Here is a 23,452-nt window from a genome sequence, read left to right on the forward strand (position 1 = left end):
TAGGAACACTGTAGGATCTGTAACTTGCCTGTGATAATGTCTTTCATACTTAAATACTGCTGTCACACTATAAATAACTCATCATTTAAAAAGCCCCTAAACACATGCTGTTCTCATACAGTTTGGTCCTTATATTCATTTTAACTTTGCAGTCCCTCAAGTAGTAGTTTTGGCATAATATAGTTGCATTTTTTTAATGGTAGTTAATTGCAAAACTATTTTTTCATTACATTTAATCACGGTTGTGGCTGTATCTTCTGTCAGTATGACAGTTCATGCACCTGACATAGCTGAAAAAACACATAACAATTTAGAAAAATATTTTTGGGGCAACTGCTGATTTATTTTTTGGAAGTGACAGCTAAAGATTGAAAGAAAAAAAAATAACTAAAATACACACTGATCCTGTAGGTTAAAAAAAAAGCCAAAGTAATATCTAGATTTAGTTTCTCATGTTAACTGTCTTTGTCTTTCAAAGGATAAACTAGGTAACTTTGGTTAAAATTTGGCACACGTATGCAGACTGAATTTTAAATATAAGCTATATTGAGTGTAGCAGAATGATAGGTGACAACATGCAGCAAAGGATACTTGTAGGAGCAGAAATGCCCCAAGCCTTCACTTTACTTTTAGAAAACAGAGGCAGCAGAACTGAAAGTGAGAGGAGGAGGTTGCTTGTGTCTTGTGATGAGGGAAGTGTTGATAAGTTGGGCTACTGTTGAGGCATCGTGGCAACGCTGGCCTTGCAATCTTGGAAGAAGCCATTCTTTCCAAGCAGCTGCTCTGCACTTTAGTGCCCTTATCTCGCAGGACTTTTGAAGGCTCAGAAGTGGGCCAAGTCGATAACAAGGCCACAGCTGGATAAGTGCTGCGGTTGCGAGTTGCTTCTAATAGCACGGATTTTGCAGAATTCCTGACACTAGGTTATATGTGTGTGCAAGCTTGTCCAGTGTTGTCAACCTGTCATCACATTCTGGTGTGAATGAACTGGGTTTGTGTGAGAGCGTTGCCCCTTGGTATCTTGCACTTGTTCCTTCCCTTCTGAAAATGCCAAACATACTCTTAAAGCTGATGACAATTCTGAGATCTGTGCTTGCTCAATGGAAAAAATATTGAGGTTGCCAGCTTCTTTCTTGGGAAACTCTGAAGAGCTGCCTTCTAGATACTGCAAATGACAGCAAATTTTAACTTGCTAGCTGAAAATAATACTGTATTACCTACTATAATAAACTTCTGACCCCATAGATCAGGGGTGTCAAACTTATTTGAGTAGGAGTAGTTACATTTATCCAGTCCTAAAATTACATTCGGTCCTTTGAAGGCAACTGTGAGGCTGATGTGGCCCCCAGTGAAAATGAGTTTGACATGCCTGCCATAGATGATACAGTCCTGAAGGTGTGTTTGAAGCCTAAAAGATATACAAAATATTTGCTAGTCAAAGTGAGTGAACCAGTATAAAATGACGTGCAGCTGCTTAATTCTAATGCACTGCTGCAAGTCCATGTTTCCCCTCCATAATGCACAGACGCTCAGGTGTTACAGAATACCATGTGGATTTTGAAGCTTTTATCTCTGAAAATGTTCTTAATTAGCTTTTTATTGAATATCAGATTTTCATGAAGAATATTTTAGTGACTGTATTGTGGTAGATTCCTGCAGAAAAAAAGTCAGTGCAAGAAGTAAACAAACACTGAATGGCCAAGTCTCATTGTAACTTGTAATACAGCGACAATGAAGAAGAGTTTTGTAACACATAACTGGGACCTGAATTGATGCTATTTAAAGTGTCCTTTGGTCTGGGAAACAGATGATGACAGTGTCTATTTTTCAAGGAGTGTTTCTTTCTCCAAAGTTAATCAGCTATTAAAGCTTTTTCTAGTAGATACATTCTTTTAAGTGCTATGGTAAGCAATGAAACAGAGGGCATGTGATGCTTTAAAAAGCGAAGTCTGGTATTCCGTCTAAATAACTAAAAAATTATTCCTAGATTATAGGAGAACCAGATGAAAGGATAAGAATTAACTTCTGATCACTGAGTGGTTAATTGTAAATTGGAAAGTAGAAGTTACTGAAATCTGTGCTGTCTTTGCTTCCATCTCTCCCTTTCTTAGGCTAAACCTGGTTTAAACCCCTGAAGTTCAGTGCTTGGGACCTATAGTTTAACTGTAATTATTAGGAGGGCAATTGCTCCATCATCTCATCCTTAAAATTGCCCAAGTATTCTTACAGCAAATATAAGCTCTAACTATGAGGTAAAGGATTCTGGGAAAGCCAGGTAGCAGGAGAACAAAAAAACAGCTGCAACACTTTAGTGCTTTCGGAACTGCGATGCGATACGGCTGCTTACAGATAAGCTATCAGCAGTTTGTACTCCTGTAGCCCAAAAGCTGAGGTGATGTCAGTGGAGGAGCTGAGGTCCCTTTCAGGCTCTTGCATACCAGGGCAGCTCTCTGGCTGGAGAACCTGCCGCTTGTGGCACTGAGGAATTGGTGCAGGGCTGGGAACAGTTATGCTGAGTGGTGGTGTTTGCTCAGAAAGTCAGCCATGTTCTTTATGAACAGCTGGACATACCTAATGGGAGCAAAGGCTAGGAAGAGTGAGAAATTAGCAGTGTGACATACCTTGAGGGTTTGCTGGGAAACAATAATTGAATCTATTAATCTAAACCCAAAGAATGACTGCAGGCAAACCAACTTGCTGTAATTCTCAATTCTTGAAGTGAATACCAGGTCACCTTAAATCTTGACATGGATATATTTATTTATTTATTTATTTATTTATTTTTAATAGATTGAATGTGGGACACTAGAGTTTACTACCAAACAGGCAGATCTGATTGTATTTATTTTATGGTGTATTTGAGCCTCATCTGTACCAGGCAGAAAACAAATAATTACTCTAATTGCTACATCTTTCATTTGTGTTTAATTACGGACAAAACAGTAGAACAATTCAAAAGAGATATGTTCCTAGTTTAGATTTGTGGGGTGATTTGATTGGATTTTTTTCTCTCTCCTATAAGGAAGAACATACCCTGGAAAGTTGATTTCTCTTCAATTTAACTAGTATTTTCTGAGCCTCAGAACAGGTAGCTGACAATGTAGCTTCTTTTGTAAATTCACAAGGCCATGTTTTCTTATGGGAACTACTGGTAAGATTTTTTTCCATCTCACTTTTTTCCAACAGACAATCTTTTAATGTATTTGCACATTATTGTTTATTCTCTCACTCCTTTCCCACATCCCTCCTTACCCCCCCCCAATTATTTCAAGTATCACTTTTTTGCTGACTGTTCTGGTTAGTACTTTGCATTACATATTGTTTTATTTGAGCACTGTGTAATTATTTTCCTTTTAAATCTGAAAAAAACCTTGTAATATTTAGGTTGCATAATATAGTACTGGAAATGCTTGTTGTAAGCTCTTTTTTGCTCTGCTTGGCAGGTTTGAAATGTCAGCTAAAATTTTCTGGGTTGGCTTTAGGAAGAAGGAAGGTAGTACTTTCCTTAGAGGCTGTCAGAGTTGAATGACTTTGAGATGAAGTGACCAGTCTGTGATGGTTAAAAATACAGCATTTATGAAACTCTGACTCCTGAAAGAGTATCTGTTAATCATGCACAAACTGTTTTTATGAAGAACACTTGAGCAAATTAGCATGTTTTCATCATAGTCAAACTGGTGAAATAAAACACTATCTCCAAGCTTCTTACAGAAGTAGTTCAAATCAAAACCGAATTCATCAGGAAAAAATAAGCCTTAACTCTTCACATGGCAAAGACGTCTTTATTTCAATATTTACTTAAAGGCTAAGTATACAATAGTAGTCTTTCCTTTGACTAGGACGTTATTGTTGCAGTAACTTAACGAAGTTCCTCGGAAATACCTTGGAGAGTGACATTAATAGCAAACAGACTAAGAATAGCTCAGGGCAGAGCCCTGAAGGAAGCTGTCTGCCTTTCTTCCTTGATCGGAGAAAAGGCTTCATGGTTTTATTTTCCAAAACAAGGTCTGGGGGACTGCGAGAACAAGTAAACAAGGAGTTTGAAAGCACTAAGGAAACCTGAGAATTACATCCATGTTTAATATCTCATTGAATTTTTTTAATTTAAATTCCTTCACTGGGAAATAGGAACTATTCTACAACACTGAACCTGTTTTGCTAGCAGTGTTTCACTTATGTGTGATAACCTATGTTTCTAAAATTGGTAAAAATGAACTCACTTAAATTTCAAATGGTGGCTTAATGGAAGTCCAGCAGAACTTGCCTGAGGCAAGGACTGTAAAGCTCTCATCAAAATGAAATTTGTAAGTTATATTCAAGCCATGAGAAATGTGAGTAGTGCTTTGTCAGACTGTCTGGGAAAGGAGGAGTTGGGTAATCGATTGCCTTCTTAGGCAGGAAAAATGTTTGGTGAGAGAAATCAACCTGTGACTCTTTGAATTGCTTTGAGCCACCAACCCGGATGTAAATAATGTGGAACAATGTTGCATGTGGTTTCACAATACGCAGAGCTTATCTGCATGCTAACCAAAATTAAGTTTCCCTTAAATTTCTTAATGAAAATGGGAGGAGATGAGGGTCCTGGGAACTACTTTGAAGACTCATTTGTTTAAGTAGTACCCTCTTGATTCGGGCTTGATCAGGCGGAAGGTAACAAACTTTGATCAAGCGCTGAAGTTGGCCTCACTGATGTGTGCTCTGTTGGACTAACACCACAAGGGATTTTAGAAACCAGTCAGGCAAGTAGTTTCAGGGAACTTATAATTACTTCACAGTCCCTCTAGGTAAACAAACTCTTTGTAGTGTTGTGACTTCCAAGAAAAGAACAAGCTTTTAATAGAAGATGCAAGTATTTGGAGAGGCTCTTTCTAAATTTCCTTTTTAAAAAAAGAAACCTGAATCTGAGGGCATCTAAGGCTGGAGCTCTAGTAAATGGGGATGTATAGGAAATTGAGTAAAAAAAATGCATTTAAAAAAATATTTTTGAGGAAAAATAAGCATTGAAAATAATCATTTAGATTTCTTTTCAAAATTTTTTAACAAAATCAAATTATACACCACCCCCTTACCCCCAGTCTACCCTCTTTCCCAGTTTCTCCAGAGTTCTGTCTCAGAGGATTTGCCAGAAAAGGGCTCCTCAGACGCTCTTCTTAAGAGGCCAAGTAAATTTTTTGGCATGTGGAACATCATTGTCACCTAAATCTTCAATCAGGCCAGTGTTTATCATTACCACCCTGCTATAAAGAAGCAAGAAGAATTGTTTGGGAAAGTCCAGTTCTGTTTATGAGTGTCTATAGATAAGGGATTCAAATGTGTACACTTGAGTGTTCATTTTCTCTTCCCATATATACACTGATAGACAATAAGTGTCCTGCTATTTAAACACAGTAGCCCTTAATGGAAAGGCCATTAGATCTACTGACAGCTCTGTGCTTGGAAACTTATTTTTGCAGGAGCTGTTTGTATTTTCACTGAAGCCTAACAGCCTCTGGTTTTCGAGCTTGCCATTAAGTCAATTGCTGTAACCTGTCCTCATAGTCTTACCTTCAGTTGTATTAAACAGGGAACTTTGTATTTATTGATAGTTTCAGGGTTTTGGTCTATCATTTTGGCAGCAACATCTAAACAGTGATAAATCCCTTTTAAGAGGAGCTTACAGATAAGGACCTGATCCGCCTTTCATTTAGGAAAGTGGCAGTGTTATGGCATTAACTTTAACTGGGAACAGAATCAAGACATAAAATAGCGATGTCAGGATCAGGATGGGTGAGAGGATAAAGCGGACTATTAAAGGATATACTAAGTCTAGTTACATATTGAAGTAGAACTGTGTGTAAGCCTGGAGTAACTTGTTTAGGAAAACAAGCATGTGCATGTTTGCTGTGGTGGCAGTTATTCTGGGTATAGGAGTGCTTGAGTTAACAAAATCATATTTGATAGAAGTCACTAAAACATGTTGTTTGCTTTTAAAGGAGAGTCTCAAAGATTCACAATTAGAAAGCAGACAGCAAGAATATACCACTTTACATACTGTACAGACTTTGTGAAATGTTTTCCAGGAAAGCTGAGTACAGCCATGAATCACTTATGGAAAATCCAGTGGAATGAATTAGGCAAATAAATATTTGACTGACCACTCTTTGCCTTCTGCTATCAGGAAATAGTGCAGCTTTCCATGATTTTTGTACAAATCACATAGCATAAATAAGAAAAGCTATAGTTAGAACAGCAAGCAATTACAGTTGCTGCTCTTTGACTTTCTCATATCTTTATAAAAATGCTGATTTTGAAATAAATATGAAATGTAATATCAGACAAAAGGTGTGGATATTTGGGGGAATCTTAAGAAAAGTTTTTAAGATGCTTAGGCTATTTCTCTTCTTTTTTTCTAAACTTGCCTCTTCTACCTGTGTTTTCCTTCTGGCATAATTTAAAGGGTAGGCATTTTCATTCTCTCTTCTGAAACTGTTACTTGACTTCTCCCCTTTGCCTGTTAGGCTTTTACTTTCAGGGTAACAGGTAAACAAGGTCAAAAACTGCACAATTTGAAACATCTATAGAAATCAAGGCTTCTGCACTGGTACTCCACAACTTACACATTTGGTAATGTGTGTACACTGCAGTGTTGATTGCTGTTATTCAGAGAACTGATGGAAAGTGGCCAACTTACTGCATATGAGGATACCAAATATTTCTTTACTGGATGGTAATAAACACTTTTCCTAAATGTTATCAGTGTAATTATCAGCCAAGTTCTAGAGTCTGTTGTGTGTTTCACCCATGCAAATGCATTGAAGTATGTGAACTTCCATGCTTTTTCCACTGACAAGTGTGTTCTGAACAGTGTTAATGGTTATGGCATTACAAGACTAAAAGGGTATATCAGAAATGACAGCATATGGGGTGAGGGAGTACAGCTTTCAAGCTTCCTTGGAGTGAATCCTGCAGTTGTTTTTGTGACACAGGCTGTTGATCCAAAAGCCTAGGGGAGCTCTTGGTGTTTGGAAGGGAGTTGCTAGGACCTACTGACATTCTTTTATAGATGTGAAGCTGTTAGTATGGAATGACTGACAAGTCTCACTTTTTTCTGCTTCTTCTTTCTTGACAAGAGCCTGCTCTGAAAAGACTATAGCATCCAAGTTTTTTTAAGAGGCTGCATAGGAAGTTGTCTTGTGTTTTGTGGTGTTTGGGGTTTTGGGTTGGTTTGTTGTGTGGGGGTTTGTTTTGTTTTGTGGGCCACAGCTTGTGCACAGATATGTTATTGGATTAGACCAGTTAAGTCTAGCAGAATTGGTTGAATATTTTGTTACTTAATAAGTGAAAACTGCTGCATTTACTTTTCCAGTTTAGCTGTACTGAACAGTGTCTTGCTAGCTTACTGGGATATTTTTGAAAGTGGGCAATGTAAAGGAATAGCGCTTAGGCAACTTTAACTTGGAATTTCTTTGGAAAGTGGATGGATACCTCATTTTCAGTTAAACGTATCTGAAGAAAATTAATAACAAGGGGCTTTTAAAAGTTAATTATCCACACAAGACACTGTCAAGCTAAACACTGTCTTCCCCTACTTTGTATACAGAACCAAGCTTGAACCTGTTACTGCACTTCTCCATCCATCTGGATTTTTTTTTTGTGCCCTTTACCATACCCCAGATAGCCATTTATTGTTCTTTCTGTCACTTCTGGCCTTTGTGCTCTCATTCTTAAAACCAAAAGCATGCATGCTGTGCCAAATGTACTTTTCAGATTCACATTGCTTGCTCAGGATGCATTTCAGCCTTTACATGCAAGTTAGGAGGTGGTCCTTCTAAATTGGCCTTAACCCTCACTCATTCTTAATGTTTGAGATCTGTAAACTCCTGGAAAACAGGACAATTTTTTCGTAAGGTAACTTGCAGTGATTTTTATTTTTGAAATTTTACTGTAGCATGTGGATTAAGTGAGCCCCTAAATCTTGCAAATTCCTTTGTACACTAAGCATATTTCACAGATTGTGGAACAAATGTCTGTCTTACTTTGCATTTGTGTCATTGGCCAACACATTCTGCAAAGTTCTGAATTCTCCCTCCTTTGTGTCCTGTGGCATATGCTGATACTTGTTCTGGCTTGTCTGAAGACTCTCAAAAGCTGCCTGGCTGGCTTCTGCCAAGCAGAATAGCTGACAACCAAGTTCCAGGTGCTTCCTCCTTGATCTTCCTTCTCTGCCCAGTCCCTGATGTTTTCATGCAACTCTCTATCACAAATGCTGTCCTTTAACCCTTTATCCTGGAATTGCACTTGCTTGTGAAACTTGCTAAGAGGCTCAAGACAGTCAATTTTTTTTGTATGATGACTTTGAGAAAACTCTTTCTATCACTTTAAGGGACATTTTTCTTCTGTGGATTTACAGTTGCATGAAGGAGCTCTTTCAAAGTAAAGCACAATAAACAATGCCTTTTTTTCCCCCAGATCATGCTAGAAAGGCTTAAGTAATGTCCTGAGGAGATTACTGCTGAATGATGTCTGAATATAGGGTTATAGGCTCGTAGTAATCCTCCAAGTGAATGTAGAGTGCTCCTCAGAAATTCCTAACCTTTTAAGATGCTATTTGCTAATGGCTGTTTTCTGCTTTCCAGGTGAGAACAAGCTTTATGGGCTTTCTAACATACTTCTTGGGTATACAGCAGTCGTAAATATTCTTTGCTCTGTTCTTGTGTTTTCCAATGAGACACCAGCTACTCTGGACTGAATGCTTTGTAGCTCCCAGGTGCAGGGTGACTTTGAGGTGTAGATGAGTGCAGAGGAATTCTAGTGCTGATCAGTTTTTAAGGTGGCATTATGTGAATTGATGATAATTGAGCATCATGATTGCTCAGTTCAGATTAACACCTTTCTTTCAAAGTGTCACCTCTTTAACAAAGTAGGGGGTTTCTTGGAGACTTTTTTTCTAGAGGGCTCTGTTCTTTCCTCAACAGGTTTATTAATGATCAATTTAAGATGCTGGTTTGCACAGGTGTTAAGAGTATTTGAATAGTCTCTTTCTGTATCATCTGTCCATACGGATTGACAGAATGTTATGCAATACTTATTTACTTGTTCTGGTTTTGCCTCTTAGTAAATACATTTTTCTCAATGAAACAAACTTCAATTAATCAGAAGTTGCTTATCTCTCCTAAAATACTTTCAGCATATAAAATCCTAACTTTTATTTTTTTTTCACAAGTCCATTTTTCTATTTAGTTGCTGCAATTTTGCAAACTTTTGGATGCTGGTTTTTAGCACTTGGAAGTTATTTTTCCAGGTGGAATGGTGTTATTAATAGAAAAACAGTTGCCAGTAAATATACTGTATGAAAGTATGTATATATATGAACAGTATATGTAAATGTACTGTATGAAAGTATATCTTATACTGTTTTCTTCAAAGAAAAAACACTGCTTTAAAAAATTGCTATAAACAGACCGATGTCCCACACAGGGAAAGATAGAGGTCCTACAGTGCCCCTCACAACTTGGAAAATGCTTGAAATTAAAATCCAAAGAATAGTGAAAGCCAAGGAAATCTGAGGGCTACAAAGAGGAGGTTTTTTTGTTTTGGCATCCATGTGGCCAGCCTTCCAGCTTTGGAGCTGCTGCCACTGGAGCTCCTGTGCAGCATGTGTGGGTAGCATTTCTGTGCTGTCCTCCTGCTATGGATGAGGTGAAGTGCAGGCTGTACTTGCTCTTCAATTATCACTCCTTGTCTCCTCTGGAGAAAGAGCCATGGGCTAGTTGGCTTCATCCCCTTCCAGAACACTTGAATGAGGTGAAAATTGTAATCCACTTCCTATGGATAATCTGAGCAAATTCCTTGCAGGAGTGGAAACATGTTGAAAAAGATTTAAAAATTTGGAATATTCTTGACATATGAACAAGTTTTCTGAATGAGTCTAGTTGGTTACTCAGATATTCTGTAGTGGAATTTCCAAATTACCACTTCTATGTTACAAGTCAGTGAACAGGAATTTAGTGTTTAATACTTGGAAATGGAAGTGTAAGTCATGGATTTTTCCAAGGAAGGAATAAGCACACTGTAGATATTTATTTTTTCAGATGGCTGGCTGGAAAACTGTAACACATTGAATCTGCAAATAGCCCTTTTGTGATAGAGCACAGCTCTTTGTATTCTGTTTGAGCATATGTAGGCTGCATAATGCAAGCATGACAACATTTCATATATTTTAAGCTGCTATTAAAACAAAATCTTGTAAGAGTCTATTCAGTAAAAACAGCTACTTTCCTTCTTGTCAGTGCTTTTGGAATCTGTGTTAAACAAAAAAGAAAATCATCAGTGTGTTATTTGAATGTGGTGTGTGGTTTTTGTTCTTGTTTTTTTCAATCCTTCAGTGGAGTAATTGTGGAGTGGATAGCTTCTGTGTGCGGAGAAATGGCTGAATTCAGCATTTGGCTTCATAGAAACCTTGCTGATGTCCATAGGTGATGGACACTTCTGTGGTCAAAACTTTGGATCCTTTGGCATTATTGCTTTTTGTTGAAAGGACATACAGCTTCAGGGTACAGTCTGTAGTTTCAGGCTTCAAATAAATGTTTGTAATTTGAGTAGGATCTCTCCTTTATTCTCCTTTTGAAATAATAGTAATAGATGCAGGCAACCTTCTGTGGAAGTTTTCTTTTTTTCTTCTGTCATGTGAAAAGCTGATGAATTAAGAGAAAGAAAATTAGTAAGTTAAGTGGTGTTCACTGGAGCAAGCCTGGTGTGCGATTTGCCTGTCTTTAATTGTTGAAATTTTTAAGGGAAGGGAGAAGAAATAAGGTTGAAACTTTCAAGAGTTATTGATTAAATGGTAAACAAAATTGTCTCACAGGTTTTGGAAATCCCTTGAGAAAAGACTGACTGTTCCAAACCATTCCCTGCAATTTTTTTTATACAAAAGAAAGCTCTCCAGAGTTTCTCTGCACTAATCAAACTGTAGGCAAGGCAGTATGCTACTTCAGTAAATGCCATTAAAGAGTAATAATAGCTCTTGAAGATTTTTGAATCAGCTGTACTCCCTATGTAAGGGGGAGTAGTCCACAGAATGACACCCGTATATTACCTTTGGGTATAAGACTATATCCAAATTCTCAAAAGTCTACCAGCGTAATATTGAGAAACAGCTTCTTGGAGGAGAGACCTCCAAGACCACTGGCTTGAGTAAAGGTAGCACCTTGCTGTTATGTTGGGGCAGTAAATAGAATGCTTATTGCACTGATTGCCCAAACTGCCTGTTTTACTTGCAGTGCCCTTGAGGACCATGTATCTGTTCTGGAGATACTTCAGACTGCAGAATTTTAAGACCTTCCAATAGGAAAATACAGGTGGAACTGAGTAGTGAATACTGTTGTATCCATCCCTATTTACTACTGTTTTGTTTAACTAGCCATGGTGAACTGATTTGATTTCCCCTGTGTGATCATGGAAGATTCATTGCAGCTCAAAAGCTCTGGTTCTGTTTGAGTACAATCAGGCAGGAATGACTAGGGTTTCTACCATCAAATGTCACTTGTTTGGAAATTTTCATTTAGCGCGTTATAGATACGTTGTGTTGCAGTGCACTCTGAAATCAAGGAGTAGAGGTGATGGTGCAAGTCGTATCAAAACACATGTTGGTGGCACACTCCTAGTAGCTTCCAAAATTGTCAGTAGAAATGTCAGCTGGCTTCAGAGTTTTCTTGCATCAAAAAACTTCAGAACTTTGTCTATTCAGTTGATCTGAAATACACATCAAAGAGATACTTGGTTATAGGTCCAGAAACCAACAAAGTACTATCTTAATGTTCCAGAACAGATTTGAAAACAAAACTTTAGTTGCTCAAAGAAAAGGTAGTGAAGCTTCTTAAATTGGTTTATCTGAAGCTTTAATATTAAATGACTCATGCTTTATAATGGTAACTTCTGATTTAGAGGTTGAGTAGGGAATAAAGATAACCTGACACGGATTCATTCCTTATGCTTTTTCTCTCAGTACTGACCTGTTATCATTATCTATCTCCTTCATTATCTAGAATGTACAAAGTGAGATAAAAATATCTTGACTTTTTTTTGGTCTTTTCAGAAAAGTTTTTAATGCATATGGAAGAATATTGAACTAAAAATGCCTTTTAATCCTGCTGTGATGTCTGGTGTTTGCTTCAGAGAGCTGGGCAAATGGTTGTTTTTTTTTCCTCAAGCAATATTTAAAAGACTAGGATGCTGAAACTGAGCTTGTACTTTAACTAACTTATTATAAAATATATCTATATTTAGAAGATGTAGTCTTTGGTATTTGGATCTGGATCATAACCCTGTCCCATCATCTCAAAATTTAGTTTTTAAAAGCTCCTGTTTTGTCACTGTACATGTATATATCAAAACAAATCCCAGCTTCTTGGCTTGGGATTTTAAGGTCATAAACCAATATCAAGTTCAGTGTACTGTTAGTGTTTTTCGCTTATGTTGTGGATACTGTTTCTAGTTCCAGGGGGGGAGGCAGGAATTTTGAAAGTGTGTACTTGCTACTGGAACATCTGGATATTGGGGAGCTTTGACTACAATGGCTTCAATTTGGTAGGGTTTGAATAACATACTCTTGGTTGTAGGACAGGATTGTGATACACTACAGGATCACTTACTGTGGTCGTTTTCCCCCCTTACTACAAGAGGTATTCGGGGAACTTGGTTCATGAGTTTTTCTCTGTCTATATCCTTTCTTACAAGCTGTCATGACATGATTATGCAAGAACTTTCACTCCACATCACTTCTTATTTCAGCTGCTGAAGATAGTTCTATATACATCACTGTCAACATTTAAATATATGTAGGTTAACACTAAAAGTATTTCTCTAAAATTTGGTCCCTGTTCAGTCTTCAGACATGGTATTTTTTTAGATACAGCGTACAAGCCTAGCACCAACATTTCCTCAATGCCTCTTAGTTCACTCTAATACATGGAGGAAGTGCAGAGAAAGCATCGGAGCGCAGCACTCCAGCTGTGCTAAGTGTCAGAATGTGTATGACGTGCTTAAAGAATGTATGAATCCCACTCTAAGCATGTGCCCTATCCCCTAGACCTCTCCCTCTGCTCATTCTAATTTATAAATAACTTTACAGCTGTTCCCTCTTTTACAAAACAAAGTGTTCTTCATGTTCAAAAGATGCCCGCTCACTCAAGAAATAATTATCTGAAGGGTTGTTTTTGTTTTAGTAGCTGATGTGTATAGCATGTCTCTTCTTTCTTAAATTGCAAATCCACCTATCTGTTAATTACTGTCTAGATGTTTTTCCCACACTGGTATTCAAATAACCTTGGAAAGGTCAGACTGCTGATGATTTTTCCTGGTTCTAGTGGTAGGAAGAATACCTCATGCTTCCTTTACTTCATAGTTACGCAGTGCATATGAGATACTACTTCATATCTTGGAGTGGGGGGACATCTTTCAATAAACCACTTCCTTCAATTCTGCTGTAAATAGTTTACAGATACCTTTTCTATAGTGTGCCAAAATGACCTATTAACACATTTTGGTTTAAAAGCCCTTGTTCCTTTTTTCAGTTGATAATAAATATAGATGATCCTTGGAGAAATTTCCTATTTTTCTCCTTTAATTTCCACTCTGAGGAAAGGATTTATATAGATATCTATATTTATAGAAGCCTTTGACAAGTATGAAGGGAAGAGTTGTTTCAGGATTTCCTGCCCTTCCTTTTCCATAGTTAGCCTTTTCTAGTATGGCACGTGCACTGCTTCCATGATGAGTTACAGACTGTACTATTGTCCCCATCACCTTTTCTTTCCCCTTTCTGCCTTAAATAGAAATAACCAACATGGCAACTGTATCTAGCCATAGGATTGTTCTCATTTACATTTGCCTTCATTAAAGATTATCATCTTGGTCTTTGGCTTTTTATTTTGTGGACTTTTTTTCTTGGAGCCCCCCCTCCCCCAACATGTAATGGATTGAATTATAATGTTGCTGGATATCTCTTTCAGGTATTCTCATCCAATTTTAGGAAGCATCTTATCTGTTTGAAGGCTGTTTTGATTATTTGAAACCAAGCTCTCGCTTAGTGGTGGGGAAAACTTTCATGACTGACCTCCCAAGAACTTTCTCCTTCTCCTTTTCAGTTCCCACCCAATTACTACAGAAGGACTTGGTGTTTCGTGATATGCTCTTGCTACTGTAAATGTGTTATCTGTAGATAACTTTGTAAATAAAGTGCATCAGTTAGTGAGTGTACTTATTTTTCCTGTATTTATTTCTGGTTAGATTAAAAACAAACAAACCACACCCAAACAAACACACAACAACAACAAACCACTTGTTTTGTTTGGCATTTATCCTTCTATAATCTTAGATATATAAAGGTATTCAAGTCTTGCATAGTGTGTGTACCATCTTAGTAAAGTTGCAGAATCTTCATGGCTTTTCTGCTTGGTTTTGTGTTTTGCCTAGCTTTTTAGAAAAAGGTCACTCATTCCTCTACTCTATTTTCTGTTTATAAGAGGAAAAGGTTTTTCTGGAACAGCTAAAAGACTAAAATGGAGGTAGCACTGCACTCCAGATGTGTGGCCTTTAATTTTTATTGTAAACTGAGTCTAGCCCTGTCTATCTGCAATAATTATCTACTCTAGCATACTAACATGCTAGTGATAATTGTGCTGAACCAGTGTTCTGATAAATATTGCTGACAAGTGTTTTAGCTTTATTTCTGAGAAGCTACTTTTTAGATATGAAAATATTTTCCAGTAGTTCAGAATTTTATAGCCATTGAATACTTTTTAGAAATGGCACTCCCATATAGCGCTTGACATAACTTGATGTAGTACAGTCAGGCTTTTCTTTTGTGTACCATATTATATGGAATCAGATGCTTACATTTTGTTAAAACTGCGTGAATTTTTATCTCTATTTTATGACTGGAAAATCAGTGACTAAAATACTTGTGAGCATATGAAATAGTGGAAGGTCATGTGTTTGCTGTTCCACATTATAAACAAAGTTAATGAGAGGAGCTGATGATGACAGCCTAAACTCCATGCTTCATGCCCCTTTTTCCATTTTGTCATTGTGTGGGTGTTACCTCAACTTAAGACACTGCACATAGCTCTGTGTAATTTGGAAAACCAGTTTGTGTACTTGCATCGCTGTGCTCTGTGTTATTTCTTTACTGTCAATAAATTTGCAGGTATTATTTGGGCAGTTAATTCTGTAATACTAAAGGCTCTTTTGTTTGTTAAAAAGGTGTTTTGTTGCAGGTTATTTCTGTGCTGATGTAGTATCTCAGTGTATATACTTGTTTCTCTTTAATGTCTTTCTGATGATCTGATGAATGTGTAGAATATAAAATCAACAGGGGCATGACTTCAAAAAATTGAAGGTTTTTCATAATGACAGAGCAGAGGAAACTGACTGTTAACATTTTCAGTTGTATGATAGTTCCGACTCCCTCTTCTCCCTGCCTTTCTCATCTGGGTTTGCCTGGGAGAAATGGGAGAAATTTGTATGGCTAAATCAAGGACTGCTTTACTGCCTGACTGCATGAATAGCTGTCTTTAGCCATTCGTGTGTTCTGGATTAGACATCAAGGTTATCAGTCTCCCAATGGATTGTGAGGATTTTGAAGAGAAAATTATACTCAAGCATGAAGTTTCCTTTCAGTTGTCTTTGTTTTGGAGGACTCGGAGCAGAACAGGAACACTTTTTGTTGCGGGGTTGGTGATTCATTTTTGGCTAGTAAAAGGAGACTGAGAACTGTGCAGACATTTTAAGGCAAGGGACTTAACTCACTGCCCTCACTCATGGCTTTTGATTAGGCTGGCTAGCATAGATGTGACTTCTCTTGCACATCAAGTAAGTTTCAAAACAAAAACTCCACAATGCAAATCTCCACAGAAAAAACAACCCACCTCTTGAATCCAAAGGGCAGGGAAAAGATTGGATGGAGAATGTTACCCTTTCCTGACTGCAGTGTTAGTTTGCAGAGCACCCTTAAAAGTGGTTGAGGAAAATACACCATCAAGGACGTATGCTCATTTAGCCCTTTATATATATATACATTTCCTTTTTCAATGGCTCTGAATTCTGCGGATTTTTTTTGGTTTTACCTGAATGTGTGCTGAAGCCCCACTCTAGATGAAAGTTGTAGAAAGGAACATTCATTAGCTTTACTTCATTCTCTTTTTCAGTGTCCCTGTCCCATGCAGACACATGGCACCCCTGCTCCTGTACTGATGGAACGGTGCAGGCTAGAAGGTCACCTGAACGCAGATGTGTGCTAGTGCACCCAGAGCAGAGCTCGCTGACCCTGGGCACACATGGGTAGCTCTGGAAGCTGTTTATACTTTCTGCCCCTCCCTCTCCCAGCCCCTAGGAAAATGAAACCAGTAAGTATGGTTATTAATTCCAGATAACTCCAAGATGTTTATCCCTGTCCTAAGTAAGGGCTAAGGCAAGATAATTAACGTGAAGACAGGAATAGAAACTATATGTTGATAGCAAAAGATCAGCAACTATATATAGTGGGAGTACAGGGATTACATAAAAAGCAACCTCCCATGGCAATCGGAGAAGTCTGCCAGGGTTGAGAGAAAAGAATGGACTATATTGTTCTGATTTATATCTTATGGGTGATCATCTTATTAGCTTACAAAATTACCAATACATTTATTTCATGTTAATTTTCTTCCTCAGATTGTTAGGTTTGCCAGCATAGTTATGGGCAATGAACAGTCTTTTTTTGTGATTTGTCTTTTTTCTACTTCTGTAGTCTCATTTCCTCCTCTTCTGTGCCTTTACGTATTTTACTGCATATGGAGATTAAATTATAGCATTATTTATGGCATTAAATAATTTGTGTTCCCACTATTCCATATGCTCATTTGACTCCTTGTTTTTCCTTTCACTGCCAAAAGCAAAACAAAAATTGTCTCTGTTAAATTTCTCTGCCTGGAAAGTGCTACTAGTGGGGGATCTGTCAGGTGCTGTTGATGTCCAGGGGTACTCTAGGTCTTCATTGAGCATCTGTCTGCAATTTTTAGAACTCAACTTCTAAAGCTTGATCCCCAGAAACTGTACCTTTCAAGGGAAAGATGAAACCCAAGAAAACAGGGCTGATCGTGTTGTCATGTCATACTGTTCTTATCCATTTGTTTTTCCTGATTCCTTGTTGCCCAAAGTACAGCAGCATCCTATTGCATTGATGAAGTTTCTGTTCTTTACTATCAGACATTATTTGTTATCTGGATAACAGCATATACCTTTAAGCAGGTGATCTCCTTGCCCTCATTCTCTTTCTGTCTGTCACTAGGGAAACTTAAAGAGAAGAAAGCAAGCAGCGAACTCTCTGAAGACAAGGGAGACAAAAAGCTGCACTCTGGTAGCATCAGAACATCAAATCCAGAAGTCCAGATAGTCTTGCTCTGTTCCTGTTCCAGACAGTTTGTTACAAAGTGGTTAACAAATGTTACAGGACCTAAACACCACAAAAGAAACATTGCAACACTGTCAGGATTTTGTAATGGTGGTTTTGTAACTTTGACTCTTGGTTTCTACAGCAGATCTCAGGTCTCCCAACATGAGGCTGCTGCCTTAAATAATACTTCATTAAGTGAAGTGGGGGTAATGAGATTTTTTTTCTTTCTCAAAAGTTAGTTCTGCTTTTTAATAATTTAAAGTACCTTATTTAATCTAGTAGTTTAGACATTGTAGACTGTATTTTTGTTCTAATCATGCGGAGCAGTAAGGGTATTAGACCACTTCAAAGTAATTTCCCCACCTCAACCCCCAGAATACTAGTTCTTGATATATTCTGTATTGTGGATGGAGTGGTAGTATGCAACCACCATATTTTGTGAGAGTTGTTTCTTTAAAAGCGACTGGTGACACAACCTTACAAAAATATAATGATAATAATAGTAAAATGGAACCGACTAAGGCTGGTTTCTCTTCTTTGTCTTTTTAAATGGATAAAGTAAAAACCTAGTGTGTATTTATTCTAAATCTGGAGAACATAGTGTGAAAAAATTTTGTGTGATGTTAAATGTTCTCAAAAATAGTTCGTTTGTTTAGAGCTAACTCAGTAATATAGCAGTCTATAGTCCTGTTTTAGATGACAAAGTATATTTGAAAGATGGCCTCAATGTGTAGGTAGCCTTAAGGAAAGCAATCAGAGATATTTTTAATGTCTTTTTCTTCATGGGATCTGAGCCTAAAAATGTAAATCTAGAGTTATACAAAGGGATGCAAGTGCCTAGGATCTACCTGTCCCACATTAAGCTGTAAAATCCAAAATAGGACTTTGGAAGACCTCAACAGTCACTGGACTGCTAGGAAGCTTTGACACACTTAGCTATATAAAGGTCTGCAGCTGGGTTGCCAAAGGCTTCGTTCTGTTGAGCAGCTCAAACTGGCTCCTCTGTAGGCACTATAAGGCTCTACAGAAGAAGTATTCTTTCCACCTGTCACGCACAGAGATGCTTCAGTCACCTCGGTAGCCTCAGAGTATGCCAAGTGACTCTGACTCAGTAGCAGGTTAAGGGGGAACCTTCTTTACTTTCTTATCAATAGATGTAGCATTCACCCAGGATGTGGAAAGCCTGTTTTCCTTTTGTGCTCAGGTGATTCATGGCCATGTTTTCCAGATGAGAGTCCTGACCGCTGGCCTATGGAGTCATGCTTGGTGCTTCCACTTCCGAAGTCTTGAAGACACTTGAGGACCTAATTCTAGGGCAGTGGCAGGATTCAAGACATACTTGGCATGGTTTTTTATGTGAGCTCAGGTTGTTCACTGTTTGGCATGATGGCTGTTTATGAATTCTCCTCTCAAGTATCTGTGTTTCTGGGTACACGTTGTGAGTTTGAAAACTCAGACCTGTTGTTACTGTGTGTGTGTGTGTGTGTGCCAAGTCCACATCTTGGTAGTGTTGGGTGGCTGAATAACCACTGCATCCCATCTTTCCAGGAGCTCAGGCTGAGGAAGAGGGCTGTTGTTTCTTCCCATCTTTCTATCCTTCAGGCACTCAGTGTGCTAGTGGAACACTGGTGGCTTGTTATCTGTTACTTTGTTTTGGAGTTGAGTTTAATCTCACTGACAGTATCTGCACCAGTTGTTGGATTGTCCTTCAGAGCACCTTCTCTTTTTCTGAGCTGAGCTCATTTTTAAGTGAGGACTTCTGAGGAAAGGTGCTAAGAAGTTGGTCTGAGTAGTTTTTTGTGCTAAGGTAACTACAATAGCAGAGAGTTTGACTACTAAGTGGGTATTTTGGCCTGCAGCTCAGTAAGCATCCTTCTTAACACTGGGCAGCAAGTAAAGCCCATGAAAATAGAGAAGGCTATTTATGTGAATAAGTTTTTATGAAATAAAGTTTTAAACTTATGGCTGTATAGTATCTGCAAATGTTTCATAAAACTTTTTACTCCTGTCATAGCCCCATGTTATAGTAAAATGAACTTAATATTTTAACTTTGTTTTAAATTTTGATCTGCAGTTGCACAGGAGAGTTCCAAATAGCTTGTAAAAGCTTCAGCTTAAGCTTTATGAATTACTTTAAATGGTAAAGACTTTTTTCAATGGTTCTTGATTTAAAAAATAAATAAAATAAAAACACCACCAACAAACAAAAATCCTCAAAAATCCAGCACACCAGAAAAACACACTTATGTCCTGTGCTACCTTCTGGGAAATGTTCTGAAACTGGATACAAATATCAGTAAACCAGAAAATGTCAGAAGTGTAGGTTTCATACGTCATCTCTGCTGTTGATAGTTCAGACTGTCTCTTAAAACCCTGCCAGCATAATTATGATAAGGCTCCTGTTCAAAAAAATGGGGGCAAGAAGTATTTTCCGAAATCCATTCCTCCTGATCTCTAAATTTCAGTCTGTGTATATTTTTCCACAAAATTACCAAAAGCTACTGACCTGAGGGATTTGTTTTCCCTTCTGAAGTCTTGAAATTTTCCTCCTGGCTAATTACAGCCTATTACTCTAGACTTGGGTCCTTTAGCAGTAACATTTTCCATCTTAAGATGGGTTGTCCCATTCCAGTGAAGAGCATGTTGTCTGAGCGCTGAATGGAATTACTACCAGTGGAAACTATGCTGCAAGAGACTCGATAAAGCAGCTGCTGTGCAAACCTCAGCTGTTTTTTCCATCCTCCCGAGCGCTGGTAATTAGCATAGGGAAGCTGACTAATGTGCTGACGTCACCTCTTTCCAGTCGCAGCTTACATTTTGTTCCTGACTGCCTCAAAGCATGCAGGACTTTGTTCAGGAATTCGCTGTCACATACAGGATGCTCTGAAACCTTTCTCTTTTTTTTTCCTTTGAGGGGCTGGACTTGTTTCCCTTATAAACGCTGCCTGCAGGACCAGCGGCTTCCTTAAGTCATTGGTTTCTGTGGAACGGCAAGTATTGCTTTGACGAAGCATAAAATGCATTTTAGAAATTTTAACTACAGTTTTAGTTCTCTGATTGCCTGTGTGGCAGATAGCGATGTCTTCAATCAAGCAGAAACAAGGGTATGCTTTATCTTTTGTGTTTTATTTATGTGAATTACTGGAACACTAAAGTAGGTGCTGTTTCAAATTGTTCAAAATATGAATGCCTTGATAGCTTTCTGACTTGTAAGAAAATTTCAGTTTGTAAGAGTCTTGGGTTTTACAAGTCTGCAACAGTATGCTCTGATATGAGTGACTTTAACTCTGGAAATTATTAGATCTTAAGCTATATGGTTTTGAAAATAATCAGAAGTTTACCTCCAGACTTACTTGACTGTCTGTATAGTCCATTCTTCACTTACATTATGTGTTTTCAGCAAATGTTTAGATTATAATTTTGGTAGTACGATGCACATAATTTATAGTACATTGTATACTTTTCCTGGGATTTTTTGGCTAGCACTTAAATTAGCAGCATAATATTAAAACTGTAAGAAGTCCCCTTGGATTAGTATTTATCTGATTAGAATTTATATAATGTAGGTAATCCAGTCCTGATACAGTAAGTTGTTGACTGCTAAGATACCTTAAGGACAAAAGGGGTATTTGGTTTAGTGTTGCATTACTAGCACGACATTTATGATCTCTATAATCACGCACATTTTTTTGAAAAATGGTATATATTGCATGAATCTTGCAGGTACTCTCTGAGTTTAAATGTTGAATGTGAATGTAGAAATGCAATTTAGTGTGAGTTTGGCTTTTCATGGTTGCATCCAGCTGTCTCTGGAGTACAGGAGGCTAACAAATATGGGCTTTGTGTGCAGAAAGTCCAGGTCTTGTTTCAGATCTTGTTTTGAAGAAGCTTAAGTGCGCCTCAACAAGAAGCAGGACAGTTCCGATTCTAAAATATCTTTGAATTATAGTGGTTATGTACACAGCTGTGGTGAGTTTGTGAAGCAGAGCTTTTCAGGAAGGAAAGTGAAATTCTGAAGTAATTTTTGGCTTCTTATGTAATCTTCGTTGCTTTTTTCTCCTACTAATTCAAGATGTAACCAAAAAATGAAGCAATGCAATTTTATGTACTTGTTTATTTTGGCTTAGTATTGAGCTTCTAGTAAGCTTTTATGAAGAGAAAATATCAGAAATCTGAATGCTTGATCTATTGCCATTGCTGAAATAGGGCTTGTGGCTGGTTACTGCGGTCTCAGTGTGAGCCTGAAACACTTTACAAGAGCATGGCAGCTTCAGAACCTCCTGTTTGTTTCTCCTCCTTTGGTCTGGCATCATGAAGAGTGGAAGCACTTTTCATAAATGATATGAAAAATAGCAAAGTCAAGTTTACATAAATGCCCTGGGAGCACAAGCCCAAAGTGCAAAATGGAGATAGCCAGCTGTTGGTAAAGGTGCTTCAGTCTTTTTGTACAGATAGGACAGCAAAATAACTCAGCTGCAGATATGTGAAGGTATGAAGTTTTAGTCCAGTTCCTGCTCTTTCCACACAGTCACAACGGAAAGTGTTTCAAATGTCCTTCATGAGCCGTGTGGTTAGTACTTAAGATTTGATTATTTTTTCTAGAAGAGGCAGTGGCAGCCTTTTTAGAATTTGGTTCCAGAAATAGAAGAGGCTGTTAAACTGGAGTTTAGTAAGATGTTCATTTTGCTAAATGAAAGTAGCAGCTATTAAAACAGGAGATGTTCATGAAATTTACTGTGCATGCTGAGTCACTGAGGAAAATTGCATTTGGCTTGCAAATACGTATTTTTTCATTTTTCTCTATTAAAACTGTTGGTTTTGTTTCCTTGAAAATTGCATACTTAGACCAAGGCATGCTTGGCAGACTCTTTTTCAAGACCTGTGGATATTAATTCAATGAGACAAGCATTTCTTTTCAGTATCTTACCAATACTACTACTTCTGTTATGTCACTAAATCAGAATATCATGTCTAACACTGATTAATTATGATAATCTATTTTTAATAAAGAAGAAAAAAGCTGCTATAGAGATAACAAGTGATAGGTCAGAAAAAAATCATTATTAAAAAAAAAAAAAAGAAGAAACTATAATCTAAGCTGTTATAAATACATCAATATTTGTGAGTGGCAGTATGGCCCTGCTAGTAACTGCTCTTTATTTCAGTATTTTTTTAGAGAAAGTGCAGAGTGTTGCATATTCACTTTCTTCTCTGGTCTTTCCTTTTCAGGCTAAATTTGAATCGCTGTTTAGAACATACGATAAAGATATCACCTTTCAGTATTTTAAGAGCTTCAAAAGAGTACGAATAAATTTCAGTAACCCTTTATCTGCAGCAGATGCTAGAATCCAGTTGCACAAGACAGAGTTCCTTGGAAAGGAAATAAAACTCTATTTTGCTCAGGTAAGTCTTTTTGTGATTATCCTTACAAGGTACTAAAGCATAACTTGCTTGTGATAAGCTTCCACAGGTCTTCGGTCATGCTAATGAACACTGCTAGCTTTTCCAGTTTGATTAGAGAATCCCAGGTTGTTCCAAAGCTGCACATATTTGGAGGCTGTTACATCTTTTGCATTTTTGTCTCACTCTATATTGTTTAGCTAACCTTGGGGAAAGGGAGCAGATGATAGTAATCAGCACAGTCAAAGATCGAGTTTACCAGGGCGGGGGAAGTCAAGCGTGCTCTGCCAGCTGTACATGCATGCGTGCTCAAGTAGGATCTGAGAGAATCCAAAGTGCAGAACTGCATGTTCATTCATAACTCTACCTGTTGTTCCTGCTCTCACTACTGCAGATTTGTTTAGCACACGTTCATACTTGGCGATCACCATCAGTGCAGCTCTATAGCTGAGTAGTGGTCTGCTGCTGAACATGTGAAATTCTCAGGTTCTGCTAATTTGGGTGCTTTTTGGTAGCTGCTGTATATTTTCCACCATAAATTTAATGGGAAAATTAATCTATGTGTGTCTGTTTCAGATGTCCCTAGGGACAGTCCTGAAGGAGCCAGTTTATTTATATACCTTCTAGAATTCTCACCACTCT

The 23,452-nt window shown here is 37.8% G+C and overlaps 1 protein-coding gene across 1 annotated transcript in view; it reads left to right on the plus strand.

Moving 5' to 3' along the window:
• The window catches only part of RCAN1 (regulator of calcineurin 1), a 40,827-nt gene that overhangs the window by 11,843 nt on the left and 5,532 nt on the right, over positions 1 to 23,452 (plus strand). The window contains exon 2 of the mRNA XM_080347429.1: positions 22,640 to 22,813. Within this exon, the coding sequence (XP_080203555.1) occupies positions 22,640 to 22,813 (174 nt within the window). The remainder of the gene's footprint in view (positions 1 to 22,639; positions 22,814 to 23,452) is intronic.

This window comes from Nesoenas mayeri (assembly GCF_963082525.1).
Source record: "Nesoenas mayeri genome assembly, chromosome: 1".
Taxonomy (NCBI): Eukaryota; Metazoa; Chordata; class Aves; order Columbiformes; family Columbidae; genus Nesoenas; species Nesoenas mayeri.